The sequence below is a fragment of the Antedon mediterranea genome, chromosome 8 (genome assembly GCF_964355755.1).
Source record: "Antedon mediterranea chromosome 8, ecAntMedi1.1, whole genome shotgun sequence".
Lineage (NCBI taxonomy): Eukaryota > Metazoa > Echinodermata > Crinoidea > Comatulida > Antedonidae > Antedon > Antedon mediterranea.
In genome coordinates, this window is record NC_092677.1 from 4988063 (window position 1) to 5002806 (window position 14744).

The 14744-nt window shown below is 33.0% G+C and overlaps 1 protein-coding gene across 1 annotated transcript in view; it reads left to right on the forward strand.

The window, feature by feature from the left end:
- LOC140057178 (uncharacterized) overlaps positions 1 to 14744 on the forward strand; it is a 72751-nt gene that overhangs the window by 22893 nt on the left and 35114 nt on the right. Inside the window, exons 8-11 of the mRNA XM_072102734.1 lie at positions 5211 to 5250; positions 5802 to 5829; positions 6097 to 6115; positions 8857 to 8894. Coding sequence (XP_071958835.1) covers positions 5211 to 5250; positions 5802 to 5829; positions 6097 to 6115; positions 8857 to 8894 — 125 coding nt within the window. The remainder of the gene's footprint in view (positions 1 to 5210; positions 5251 to 5801; positions 5830 to 6096; positions 6116 to 8856; positions 8895 to 14744) is intronic.

Here is a 14744-nt window from a genome sequence, read left to right on the forward strand (position 1 = left end):
TATTTTTCATGTTTTGGGGGACAATACAACTTTAAGATTCACAATATTTTATAATAATACACTTGTATTCCAATTCATAATGTAATTTTGCAAATTTAAAAGGTGACATGATATATTTATATGCATTAAACACACAAAAAGGCAAAATATCATTAAAAATAATAAAAATATGAAACTTGAGTTGTGGCTTGGTGGTTATGATGTGCTTGGCTATCAATCCAAGGGTCCTGGGGTCAAATTACAATTACACACCCAAAGACTTGTAATTTAAGACTTTGCGCAAAAAAGATCGCTACAAATTCATTCTAAATATAGTATCAGAACGTTCTTGCTAATTTGTAGTTGTAAATATATTAACTAATTGTGTTTATGTACAGTAGAGCATCTTGTGTATGTTTGTCTTGTGAACAGGATTCAAGCGTCATGCGTCGCGCGTCATTCGACGGATCGCTTTGAAAGTTGAATTGTCATGCGTCTATTAGTTTTTCTTGTCGGTTCCCACTAAACGCGTCACGATGTGCTGATTCGTCGCGATTGCTAGGCCTAGGAGATAGTGGGTTGGCCAATACAATACTACATTTAAAATAATCAGAGAAGATGACTGAAGTATTTCCTATGTAAGTTTAACCAGAGAAGAGTTGAATTAAAATGTAATTTAACTCTTCCCTGGTTACACCAATCACAGTGTTTGGTTTTGGTGGGAAAATGTTATTCTTTTCAAAAGCCTGAAATGTGCATGATTGTATGTATATATCACAAGGACAGAAGAAGATGTATTCAATATCAATACAGTTACAAGAATTAAACTGAGCATTTATTGCATGTTGATTACACGTACATGTGATCTGCTGACTGTATTTATTCGTGGTGTTACAAATATCTTTCAACAGAGGTTATTATAACCATATAAAAGATTTCATATAAACACGAACTGGGAATCTTCATGGGTTTGTCATTTTCAAATATAAACTATAGGCCTATATATTAATGTAAAGTTTTCACATTCATTTTCTAATTATTATTAAATATTATATTATTCATGACAAAACATACAGTTTTTTTCTCATTTGATTAAATGTAATAAATATCCCAAACTCATATTTACACTGTATATTATCTTATGACTTTTTTTTCAAATAAATACACTTATTTAAATAGTGAATCATTGTTTTTAAAGGTATCATTAAATATCAACCAGATTTTCTTTTTTACTACTCCTGAATACTTTCACAAAATAATAAATTTAAAATGTATCATCCTAAAAAAAATGAAAATTGAAGAAATATTATTATTGTTAAAAGTGAATAACTAACCCTAAAGTGTTATACTGTATTACACACAACGAAAATGTTTTAAATTATATTTTCAGGAAGACAATATATCTTGTCCAAAAAATGACACTAAACTTAAAGATGTATTGTCCCATAGAATCATGAAAAATGAAGATGATTAAAATCAAATTTGAATAGGACATTTTGTAGTTTTAACAAAGTTAATCACTTACATAGAAAAAAAAAACCCAAAAACTTATGTTTTCACTTATAAAATGAAAAAAATTCCATTAGCTGGCAGCCAATTTGACTATTTTTTTAGTATTGGAGTATAACAAAACATATACATATATTTCCATGTGTTCTCTATTACTAAAAAAAGACATTCAGTTCAGCTTTCCTTCTATAACCACTTAATAAATACTAGTTACAGTCCAACTCCTCCTTAATCTCTTCCATTTTCTATTTAAAAAAGTATTAAAAAATTGGGCATATTGCTCAAATCATTTTTTTCTGGCCAATGTATGTCACCAACTGACATACCCATTTGAAAAAAGTCTATACAAACCTGTATCAGCCTCATAATTGCCAGTCCACGTTTTTGAGGAGCAATTGCTCTTAATTCCATGGCAATAATATACTGGCCGCTTAAACTACTAGCTTGGTCATTGGTGGAGTTTGTAACGCTGGTAATAGCCTGAATAATCCCATTTATCAAGGGTGTCACGAAACCTAAGACCACGAAAGCTAAGACCCCCTAAGGCCTAAGATCACGAAAGCTAAGACCCAAGACCTAAGATTACAAATTCTAAGATATACTACAGCTTAAAAACAATACTTGTTTATCCATACATAATTTTAAACACAGTAGGTTTCATTTATTACCATAAATATAATTTAATACTACCGCAAAACATAGATAAACTCACATTATTTTCGCCCGTTGAGTAAATGTATATTTTTTCTTTACAACAAACAAACTTGACTGGTTGTTTGTTGGTATATATTTACTCCAATGTGTTGCTTCAGTGGATGTTTTTCTTACGCACCTGCCTTTCTTGTATTTTGACTCCAAATTTGTTGACTAACTTTATTCTGAATACCACACTTTAAAATTAGGACTTATAAGTACTTTCAGAAGGAGAAACACATAATAACAAATAAATAAATCCTTTAAATTGATGATTTTACAGACGTGTTTCTTTGTATACTGTAATGTAACTCCTCGAGCTCCCCATGCTCAATGTTTTTGTTTCTATGGAGCGCCAAAAGAGCAACAATAATAGTACAAGTATAAAAACGGAAAGAAAACGAAACAAAAAAACTTATCATAATTTTTAAGTTAAAATTTATTTGCCAGTATTTATTTCTTCGTACTTGCATGATTATACTATTATCATTACAATTTTAATTTTACATTTTTCCCTCCACACTGTAGATGGACTCCACAGAGTGTTCAGCCCTCTATATAATTTTTGCTCTTTTGACGTTCCATAGAAACAAAAACATTGAACATGGGGTAGGCCTACTTCTAGTGTGCTGTTGGCTAGTCATTTTGTGTGCGAGAAAAACGTCTGTAAAATCATCAATTTAAAAATGTATTTGTTACTTTTTATGTGATTCTTTTTCATGAAAGTGCCAATTCTAAGGTGTGGTATTCAGAATAACTGTTGGGAGTTAAAATACAAGGCAGGTGCGAAAGATAAATATTTGTAATCTTAGGTCTTGGGTCTTAGCTTTCGTGATCTTAGGTCTTAGGGGGTCTTAGCTTTCGTGGTCTTAGGTTTCGTGACACCCCATTTATCAATGTTCATCTAATTGACCTTAAAAAAAAAACAGTATTTATCTATTAATATTACTACTACTATGCCTATCCTAGCCTTACAACACTAAATCAACTAAATATTAGGCCTATAAATATTAATTAATAATAATAAGTAGGCTAGGCCTAGCTAAGTACTGTACTCATATTTAGTAGTAGGCTTAACCTAGGCTAGGCCTGGCCTAGCACATAGTAGACTAGTAGGATTAGTAAGTATTATGTAGGCCTATAAGTACTACTTGGCATGGCCTAGCCTACTAGGGTATATGTAGCCTAGGCTAGGTAGGCCTAGCTAGGCCCTAGTATTGCCTAAACCTAGGTAGGCCTAGGTAGGCTAGAAATAGAAGGCTTGCCAACTCACTTTACAAATTGATCTCTGACGCGTTTTAGGCCTACTTTTTCGGGTGTCACGAAACCTAAGACCACGAAAGCTAAGACCCCCTAAGACCTAAGATCACGAAAGCTAAGACCCAAGACCTAAGATTACAAATATTTATCTTTCGCACCTGCCTTGTATTTTAACTCCCAACATTTATTCTGAATACCATACCTTAGAATTAGCACTTTATGAAAAAGAATCACATAAAAAGTAACAAATACATTTTTAAATTGATGATTTTACAGACGTTTTTCTCGTACACATACTATTTGCGAATTTCGCATGACTAGCCTATACACTACAGTTAGGCGCGCCTACATAATGTTCAATGTTTTTGTTTCTATGGAACGTCAATAGAGCAAAAATTATATAGAGGGCTGAAAACTCTGTGGAGTCCATCTACAGTGTGGATGGAACAATGTAAAATTAAAATTGTAATAATAATAGTATAATCATGCTAGTACGAAGAAATAAATACTCGCAAATAAATTTTAATTTAAAAATCATGATAATAAGTTTTTTTGTTTCGTTTTCTTTCTGTTTTCATACTTGTACTATTATTGTTGCTCTTTTGGCGCTCCATAGAAACAAAAACATTGAGCATGAGGAGTTACAGTATACAAAGAAACACGTCTGTAAAAACATATATTTAAAGGATTTATTTATGTGTTTTTATGTGTTTCTCCTTCTGAAAGTACTTATATAAGTCCTAATTTTAAAGTGTGATATTCAGAATAAAGTCAGTTAACAAATTTGGAGTCAAAATACAAGAAAGGCAGGTGCGAAAGAAAAACATCCTCTGAACCAACACAATGGAGTAAATATATACCAACAAACAACCAGTCAAGTTTGTTTGTTGTAAAGGAAAAACATTTACTCAACGGGCGAAAATAATGCGAGTTTATCTATGTTTTGCGGTAGTATTTAATTATATTTATGGTAATAAATGAAATCTACTATGTTTAAAATTATGTATGGATAAACAAGTATTGTTTTTAAGCTGTAGTATATCTTAGAATTTGCAATCTTAGGTCTTGGGTCTTAGCTTTCGTGATCTTAGGTCTTAGGGGGTCTTAGCTTTCGTGGTCTTAGGTTTCGTGACACCCCTAGTTTTTCTGGCATTCTTCTACACAGATGTTTGTCTGAAATTATTGTCTTCATGCATTAATCCTTATGTTTCTGTCTGTGTATGACTTACTTCCCTTATCGTAAAGACAAGAAGGGTAAGTATTTCCATAAAGACCCTCGCTCGTCAGCCACCATTTTTTTGCCGTCGGTGTCGTCGATGAGAGATATTCCTGACTTCTGATTGGTTGACGAACGCGAACCGCGCTCGTGACGCCTCAAAAAGTTGACCAAGGTTCAACTTTTGAAAATTCGCCTGCGAAGCCTTCGCTGCTGTCGTTTTCAACGCGTTGAAGTTGAAATTCGACTATCGTACACTGTTCGCTTGTATGTTCACACTGGAAGCGTCCGTCGCCTGCCGCGTGCGTCACTTTTAAACGCGAAATTCGCGGCTTCGCGTTCGGTGTGCACCGGCCTTTAAGGAGGATAGTGAATGAATTCAATTCAATTTGCATAAATATATAAAAACAAAAAATTATTACCTTGAATTGTGGTAACCCTAAATCAGTTGTTAGTAGTGAAGGGTATCAGATGGTCAACAAAGTCTGTTTTAATGATGGTCCTTGTTGTTGTAAGTGTAATGTTATTATTTTATATTTTATTAATCCTACAGCAGACTCAGAGAGACTTATAAAAGAAGAAAAGCTGGCTATGTATGTATTTCTGATTTCTATTAAAATCTTGTTTTAATTAAATTAAAAATGAAATATAAATATTTCTTAGGAGGATTGAAGTCACAAAAAAAGAAACTAAAAGATATGTAGTATTTATGATATGTTAGATTGTGTTTTTGTTTTATAATTTAAATTATTTTAAACCTTGTTTTGAAAAGTAGTACAGTAGTAGAAATAGAATTTCTATAACAGCAGTGAGCACTTCACATACATACATGATTATTGTGTTCTTTTGTAGGGTGAACTTAGAGAATGATTACAAATTGAATTTAAGCACTTAATTATCTTATCATTTTGTTAATTCTTAAAAGTGAAATTGTTTCATTGAGTATTATAATTTTTGTGACTTATATTTTCATTCAGGTGGTATGGATTGTCAGCAAATTACTCCAAATTATTTTAAGAGTAACAAAGAATAACATGCCTTACATTTTAGTAAAAGAAATATTGTATCTACAATGTATGAAAAAACAGTAGTTATTCTATGAAACATAAAAAAAATATGCAAAATCATTCTTTTTTTCTCAAAGAAACGTCGTAATAAAGATGGATGTGAAGGTAAACTTTACCATTAATATTATTATTATTATTATTATTATTATTAATACTTTTATGAAAGAAATATGGCTAAAAGTGGTCTCGGCAAAAATGATAGTATCAGTGCATTACAATTTATGAATGGAATTAACCTTCGATTAGCAATTTAACATTTGGTTGCTTCAAAATGTTTTTTTTTATCAATAATCTTCCCATACAATATGTTATTAATTGTTGCCCTTGCATGGCAATTGTTTATGTATATTTTTTGTTTATTGTTCTATCTAGAAACAGCTTTGATTGAAAGGTAATGATTTGTGGTATTTAAAATTTTCTATTTCAAGCTTTGAAAGAGTACTTGACTTATCTCTTTTAAAATTTACTGGAAACAAAAGCTATGCTTAAACTTATTTACTTAATTGGTTATCCGCACTTGTATAACTTTGTCATAAGATTGAGCTGTAGATGTGCAAGAAACTTTGTTTTATGATTTTAGAGTTGCGGAACGTGACTTACGCGCGTTTTTATGAATTTCAATGATTGATCATAGATTAAAAACCAAAAGTCATTTTATATTGACACTTGGTGAAAATTTTAGTCATATCAAGGGCAACTTTCTATGGATTAAAAATGGCATGTTTCACAAAAAGTTACGCGCGTGCGAAAAATCAATTTCTAATCAACTTTCTACGCGTTTCATGTCATTTTGAGCATGTCAAAAATTCCCACGTGTGCGCTAAAAACGTAGCGTTAAAAACATACTTTTTTCGCGTGATTTATGTTTTTCCAGCCTTTTCTAGTAATTTTACCAACTTTTAAACAATTTCGACTTAAAATTACGTCATACGAGGACGTGGAATTGGTTAATTTGCGCGCGTTTTTGATGAAAAAGTTCAAAAATGCATCAGAATTATGCCTTTTTTTAAACAGTCATAGATTCTAAACTACATGGTGAACTCTTTTTAAATTACATATTCTGGAAGTAGATGAGTTGTAGATATCAAATCATTCATCAATATGGCTAACCGTACATTGTGACGTCATCGTATGGCCACTCAAATATAAAATATAGGATTTTTTTCTCTTTCGTCATAGCTCATCACATTTAATAGAGCGCATCTCCACTTATCCGTATTCAATTTCCCCTCATTTTTTTGTATTGTCTAGGTCAATCAATTATCTTTCGCATAATTTACCATTTTTAAAATTGTGATGACGTCATCATAATCAAAAGCGTGAATAACTTGGGTCACTTATTTTCATCCAATTTTTTATTTCCATTAAATTTAAATATGTTATAGCTCCCTCAGAATGAAAAGTGATACTCATGATTAAAACGTTTTCTGGAAGCTGTTGAATTGTAGATACGAATTCATGTATAAATTTTGCGCATCGGCTGTTGTGATGTCATCATATGGCCAGTTGAATTATAAAAGTCGTATTTTCATATTTTGCGTCATAGGTCATGACATTTAAAAGATCGCGCATCCATATTTTACGTATCCAAATTTGTTCAACACGTTAATATGTTGTTGCTCAGATAATTCCCTTCCAAAATTGCTATCTACGTGTTTCATTTTGATGTCATGTTAAAAATTGGAATAAAAGGCGGGTCCCGTTATTTTCACCTATTCTGCACTGTATGTAGTACGTACCGGTATACAGTATATAGTGTATACTGTATATACTTATACGTGACACAAAATAAGGGGCACACTAACATTTTAATTTCCTCAGGTCACAATGGCATAATCGTTTTTCTGTGCTCAATATTCTAACATATGACATGCACGTGGCGTTTGCGGTGCGGATAATCTAACTCATCTATAGTGACGAGTTCAAATCTAGTTTACTATACTATTGCTAAGCTGAAGTTGGTTACTTTCTTTTACCTTTACATCTCCCTGCTTTTACCATGTATTATAATGTTCCTTCACTGCTACCGCTTGTCATATTTAGAATGGTTTTCTTCATTGTTTGTTTATATTCAATTAGGCAATCTATCTAAAAAAACAGCCCAAAGTGAAACAAATTGCAAACAGAGATTTTTCTTTTTTTAAATGGGTCACATTTGATGAGGAGATCAAAATTTGTGAGCATCATATCTCTGTCACTTATCCCGATGATATGCAAATTAGGGTGAAATTACAGAGTTATCATATCTCAAAAACTACTAGTCCGATAGAATCGATTTTTTCACTGATTTCTTCAAAATATATATATTTATATTTGCTCTAATGAAACATTTTACGAAAAAATGACCAGTACAACATTTGACTCTCATGACCTCATTTTTCAATGTTTGCATACACAATGTGACTAAAATGTCTGTAGAGACTTTATTTTTTCGTCAAATGACCCAGATATAGGTTCCTAATAGCCAGCATAGGACCGCTTTGTAATTCCCAAAATCGCATCTTTGTCACACACCTCGAAAGTATGCAAATTAGTAGTACAAATTACATGAAATATGCAAATAAGGGGGTGAAATTACAGTCTTCCCGTATCTCAAAAACCATTAATGATAGAGAGTTGATTTTTTCATTTAAGCCTTATTCAGAATGTACATATTTATATTCGCTCTAATGAAACATTTTACCCAAAAATTATCAAAAGTATGACATTTGACCCTCGACCCTACTTCTCAATATTTGCATATAATGCAACTAAAATTAAATAAATACATGCCCTGGGTTGTGGGTCAAAGGTCAGAAATGGCATTTCCGGTCATTTTTAACTAAAATGTCCCATTAGACTGAATATAAATGTATACCTTGTGATCAATTTGAGACCAAAATTACTTCGCTGTGACCAGTGGTTGTTGAGATTTAAGGACATATTGGTGTTTGGTCTTATGACCTTTCACCCTGACCTTTTGACCTTTCGCCACATTTTCAAAATGTGTAACCAAGCCAAAAATGGATGTTTGACCACCCTAAACCAATTTCTGAAGTCAAATTTTCTGGACCTCAAAGTGCATACGAAAGTTGATCTATAGCTACTAGAGTATATATTTTCCTGATATATTTACTTTTTTTTTTCTCTTAGACCTAAAACTCAGTCAGGAAGAGAACCAGTTACCATATGTAAGCTGATTTATATTTATGTTAGAAAGGTTTTTTTTTTAAATATCCTTGAGAGAATTAAGCATTCTTCAAATTTTAAAGACAGTAAAACCCCTCCTTTTGGACACCCCTATTCAGGTACACCCTTATTAGAAACTTGCCTGTAAATGAGGAGCAATATATGTTTTAACACTACGGCCAACCCTTACTACTCAGGGGACACAGTTCTATTAAGGAGACAGGGACACATTTGAGTGTGCCAAATTCAACCCCTATTATGAAAGGGGACAATATTTTTGTTCCACCATAAAAACAACATAAAAGACCAAGTCATTATATTAATTTATATCGTTGGTAATACAAAAATGATTATAATAATTATTCATTGTTGAAACGTTGATTGCTAAATTTTAAGTCTCCTTAATAGGGGTTCTGCTGTACAGTACACCAGTGTATGTTCCAGCTCAGATTATGAAGGAATATAAAGTAAAAGAAAGCTATAAACTCAAGACACATGTTTGATAGAGCATGAATCTAGTCATTTTCTTGGGTGCCTACAAATCATAGTGATTTAATTTAAAGAAAGTCTGTTCAGTACTTTGTGATGGTACAGAAGGTTGTTCTATTTGTACCTTGCTGGGGCGGATCCAGACATTTTTGAGAGGGGGGGGGGGGGTCCGCCGATAAAAGGGCACATCAGATATTGAGTATTTGAGCCACAGCCCCCCCCCCCCCCATGGTGGGGGTTGTGGCGAAGCGAATTTTGTTACAGGACACACTTAGATGGCCGGAAATGGCACTCTCGCACGCAAAATCCATGATAAATGGCACCTTTCTAGTTCGCCAGAAATGACATTTTATTAGCAGGGATAACGATGCAAAATTAAAAATTGTTATTTTTCAACAAATTTAAATCTGTTGGTATTAATATTCCAATAAAGAAAGAATTACGAAAATCTGACTTGTAGTTTTCGAAATATAGGGTCTAAAACATTGCCGAAAATGATCGTTTTTAGCCACGAACGTTGTAAACAAATTGCGCCATTTTTCGCTAAAATAATTACATATAATTACGTTTTATAGTAATTTCTTTTATATATCAACATTGGAAATATCAATAAAATATGTTATTAAATGTTTATAAAATATATAGAGTTGTTTATTTAATGGAATTCGTACAAATTCATTGCTCTAAATTTGTGTAGTACCGTTCAGTACAGAGAGATCACGTGACTTCTTGGTACACGCGAGAGAAAACATTCCGCTGTGGGTGATTCGCGTCCACCAATCAAATAGCCAGAATCCAAAATCATTCAACCGTGAGCTCTGCCGATCGCGGGGAAGCTCAGCTTTGATTGGCTTACGATGACATCATATCACAAAATGGTGGTTTTGTAGTTGAGCCTCACGTAATTTTCACAAATATTGTTTCAAAAATGAAATAAATGAACCTTCTTTATGGTATGTGATTTTTCTTTAAAAGATTTGAATAATAAAGGCTTCATATCGAGAAAAAAACATTTTTTTGGCACTTATAATAAATATTTCTCAGAGAAAAAAGCACATGGCTTGTAGAACTATATTATCTTGGCGTAGGAAGACAAACAAATCCCAGGTCATGAGAGGCTCAACTACAAAAACAAGGTTGAATAGTGTAGTAAGGACCGTTTGATGATTTTTGAGTAAACAATCTACCGCGTATGGTCGTACCCCCACAAAAAATAAATCCGGGATCCCGACGGGATCCCGGCGGGATCCCGTCGGGATCGTATAATCCCAGCGGGAAATCACAATCCCGGTGGGATTTTTTTCTCGATTGTTCGGGATTAACCGGGATTTTTTGCGAATATATCGGGATGAATGGGATTTTCTTCTTAAAAACGGGATACGTCGGGATATTTTCCCGATTGTTCGGGATTAACCGGGATTTTTTGCGAATGTATCGGGATACGTTCATGATCAACCGGGATTTGTTTCGAATGTATCGGAATGATTGGGATTTTCTTCCGAAATCGGGATACGTTCGGGATTAACCGGGATTTTTTGCGAATGTATCGGGATACGTTCGTGATCAACCGGGATTTGTTTCGAATGTATCGGAATGATTGGGATTTTCTTCTGAAAAACGGGATACGCCGGGATTAACCGGGATTTTTTGCGAATATATCGGGATGTTTGGGATTTTTTTCTTAAAAACGGGATACGTTCGGGATTAACCGGGATTTTTTTTACAAATGTATCGAGATGAGTGGGATTTTCTTCTTAAAAACGGGATACGTTCGGGATTATAATTTCTTTTTTTTAACCGGGATACGTTCGGGATTAACCGGGATTTTTTGCGAATATATCGGGTTGTTTGGTATTTTTTCCTTAAAAACGGGATACGTTCGGGATTAACCGGGATTTTTTGCGATTGTATCGAATTTCTTTTTTTTAACCGGGATACGTTCGTGATTAACCGGGATTTGTATCGGAAAAAGCGGGATTTAATTCCCTGTTAATAACACAATTTTGTCGATCGATTCGTCAGTATCGATGTCCATATCATTGACGATTTGGTAGCGTAAGTCAGCGTGTTATTTATTTTATGGAGAGGACCTTTTATAATAAATAATAAACAGTCAAGTTGAAGGTAAAGTATTTATTCGTGTGTTGTCATTTTGACTACTATTTTTAGAGTTGTGTTAAACGCTTTACACTTTATTTACCTTTTTAATTTTATCGTTAAAGTTCATGCATGTATTATCTGTAACTATACTAACAAATCATGTTGCTGTTTCTCAGCCGATAAATAAATGCATGTGCATTTAGTTTTCTTTTAGGTTTTCTTTAATATTTAACTTTGTTGTGAATAATTTACATACTTTTTATACTTGTTTATACATACATTAGAGAGAAAGCACCAAAGTGGCTTTATCCATGTTAGAGTTGACAACAATTATTTTCATTCTTGTACGGTACCGTGAACACCGCTATTCCTTACCTATATTATATGTTCTACGCATGTAAACAGCGATCAAGTTGACACTTCTCAAATCAACAAGGAAATACTATACAATTATATATAAAAACCAAGGCAAACATTAAAATTCATGCATACAACATAACCCTCCCACTGATCACCATTAACTGATATTTTTAGTAAAACGTTTATTAACCTGTTTACAGACAAAATATGTTTTTAAATTAAAAATTATTATACCTTTTAAATCCTAGTACAGATAAGTATGTTTTATTTTAAACGATAGACACTTATTTTATAATTAACAGACCTTTTACACTAACATGTTTTTATTGTTTGAATGATGAATTAATTGTTATTTCGAAAATTATTTGTTGAGGTATTAGGCTATTGGTTACCCAGCTGATGAATGCAACGTAAGCATTCCTGTATATATTTGCATGTTCTTTCATAATATTATACAGGAGATCCGAACCAACAGTTACCTCCTAACACATAACATAAGGATCGAAACAGTCAATGCATCCTATAGGCTCTATATAAAATTTAATAATTACATGATAATGCATGGTAATAGTCAACAAATATGCATACAAATATAATATTAAAATAATATATCGATGCATTGCCTGTCCTGGGTTTACCCAGTTAATTTGTTTGTTTTTTTATCAGTATATAGATATTTGTAAAGTTTAATAAACAGTGGCATTAAAACAAATTACATGATGCTTATAAATATACAGTAAACAGTTTCCAGACAAAAATCTGAACGCCGACTGGTGTACTAACAAAAAGATTTGATGTCTTTCAGCTGCAAAGCAACACAAAGCAAAACGAAATATCAACCCGCGTGCAATGCGCTCTTAAGCTAGTAGGCTTACTAAAGCGAAAAAATCCTATTTTTTAATTCGAGTGACCATATGGTGACATCAGAATATCCGGTAGATATACTTTGTACATGAATTGATATCTAACACTTATCAGCTTCCATAATATAATTTTAAAAATAGAGGGTACCAACCATCCTAAAGAGCTATAATTGATTGCAAATAGGTAGGCCTCCTATGTTTTTGCACAAATTTGCATTAAATTACCCATTATAGTTTAACGTGCACGTGCGTCGTTATTTCGCAATCAAAGTTCATCAAAAATAAATGAAATCTATAGAAGGTATGAAAACAAAAATCAATTGCAAAAACAATTTTTCTACGCTTTGTACGAACTGTGCGCACATGCAAATGTTCAAATGCTCAAAATAGCTTGAAATGTATGAGAAATTGATTAGAAATTAATTTTGCGCATTTTGAAATTTTAAATGCGTGTTTTCGTGTAATTTTGTTTGCGTAGCAAGCTATTTGTATCACGTAAAAAGTTACTCCATATTATGAAATACACTTTTGTAACGTTTCATCGAAAAATAAGTTATGATCAACCATAAATTTCATAAAATCGCGTTAAAAAATGTTGATCTCATACAATCACAAGAAATAGAGTTAATTAGAAACTAGTTATTATCGTGCTCAGACTTAGAACGTGATTTGACACGAATCTAATCGTGTTCAAGAAGGTTTGGTGGTATTGACACAAATGTATTATTCCTTATTTTCATGAATATACATTTGTTCAAAATTTGCGAGACCGGAACAACCACGACATCGGATAACTCAACCTTAATTATATGACTGCATAGCGGCTTGGTGCTGTATACCATAAGGTCTGGATGATTGGTATCGTTGACGTTGATTGTTGAGCCCTGTCGCTTATATTTTTGAATGATGCAATGAGTTGATGACGATGTTGTGATGAACAGTAGAATTTTACCCGGAAATTCAAAGTTGGCGACATCCTTGAATATCACACAACTATTGGCTCTCGTTTTGCTTCTTTCATGGTCTCTGCACGTATAGATGATATTGCTTTTCTGGTATCGGTAGCATTTCCCTGTGGGCTTTAGAGCTTGTATGCCGTGATTTTCTACTTCATTTCTGGTCAGGGGAAATACTTTCCCGACTACTTTCGCTTTGTCTTGCTCGTTTTCTCTACAATTAAATTAACAATGTATTTAATAAAGCTACATTGTAATGAATGTTCCATGCGTAGTAAAAGAATCGAACTTACCGCATGTATTTCACTGTTAGTTTATTTAACAGTTGCTCCAATTTCTGTGGTGAGTTCACCCTTATTTTCTGAATTAACGCAGGCAAGGCCTTTGTCATTCCGACAGCAAATGTGATCTTTAAAAACATAAAAACATGCTTATTGAATTCATGATGAAACGAACGCTTATGACCTTAAAAAAAAATACAGCGTAATTATATAGTGTTTTGGTTTACACGGCGCCTGAGTTAGCCTATATTCCAATTCATAGCCTACGTTTGAATCCTGACTCCAGGATAATAAAGATACATCTCTATTAAAGTATATCTTTGATTGATCTTTGCTCAAACATAGTTTAAAAGTAAGCTTACCATAAATTGTCGGAAAAATCCTACAAAAATCAGTTAATAATTGGTCAGCATACTCCAGGTCTGCTACACTAATTTCTTCTTTTGCAAGGAGACTAATTGCTGAAACTAATAGGCAGTAGTGTACGTATGCTTCTTGGTTTAAAATACCACTCAGGACAGGCACCGAAAAATGAATGAGCCATTCACGGCATTCCGAAGCTTTAATTAACAAGGACAAACAAATATTATATTACTGAAATTACTGAAAAAATGACAATGATGTGGGTATTAGTGGCTGGATCTCAATGGAGATACAAAAAAAAGCGAAAATCTAAAAAAAAAAAACGTTAAAGTAAAAAAAAATAAATATATATATATATTGAATCCTTTGACCTACCTTTCCAATGCTGGCCTTCATTTATACCACGCTGGCGACGAACAACAAATTTCGGTGTTCTAATA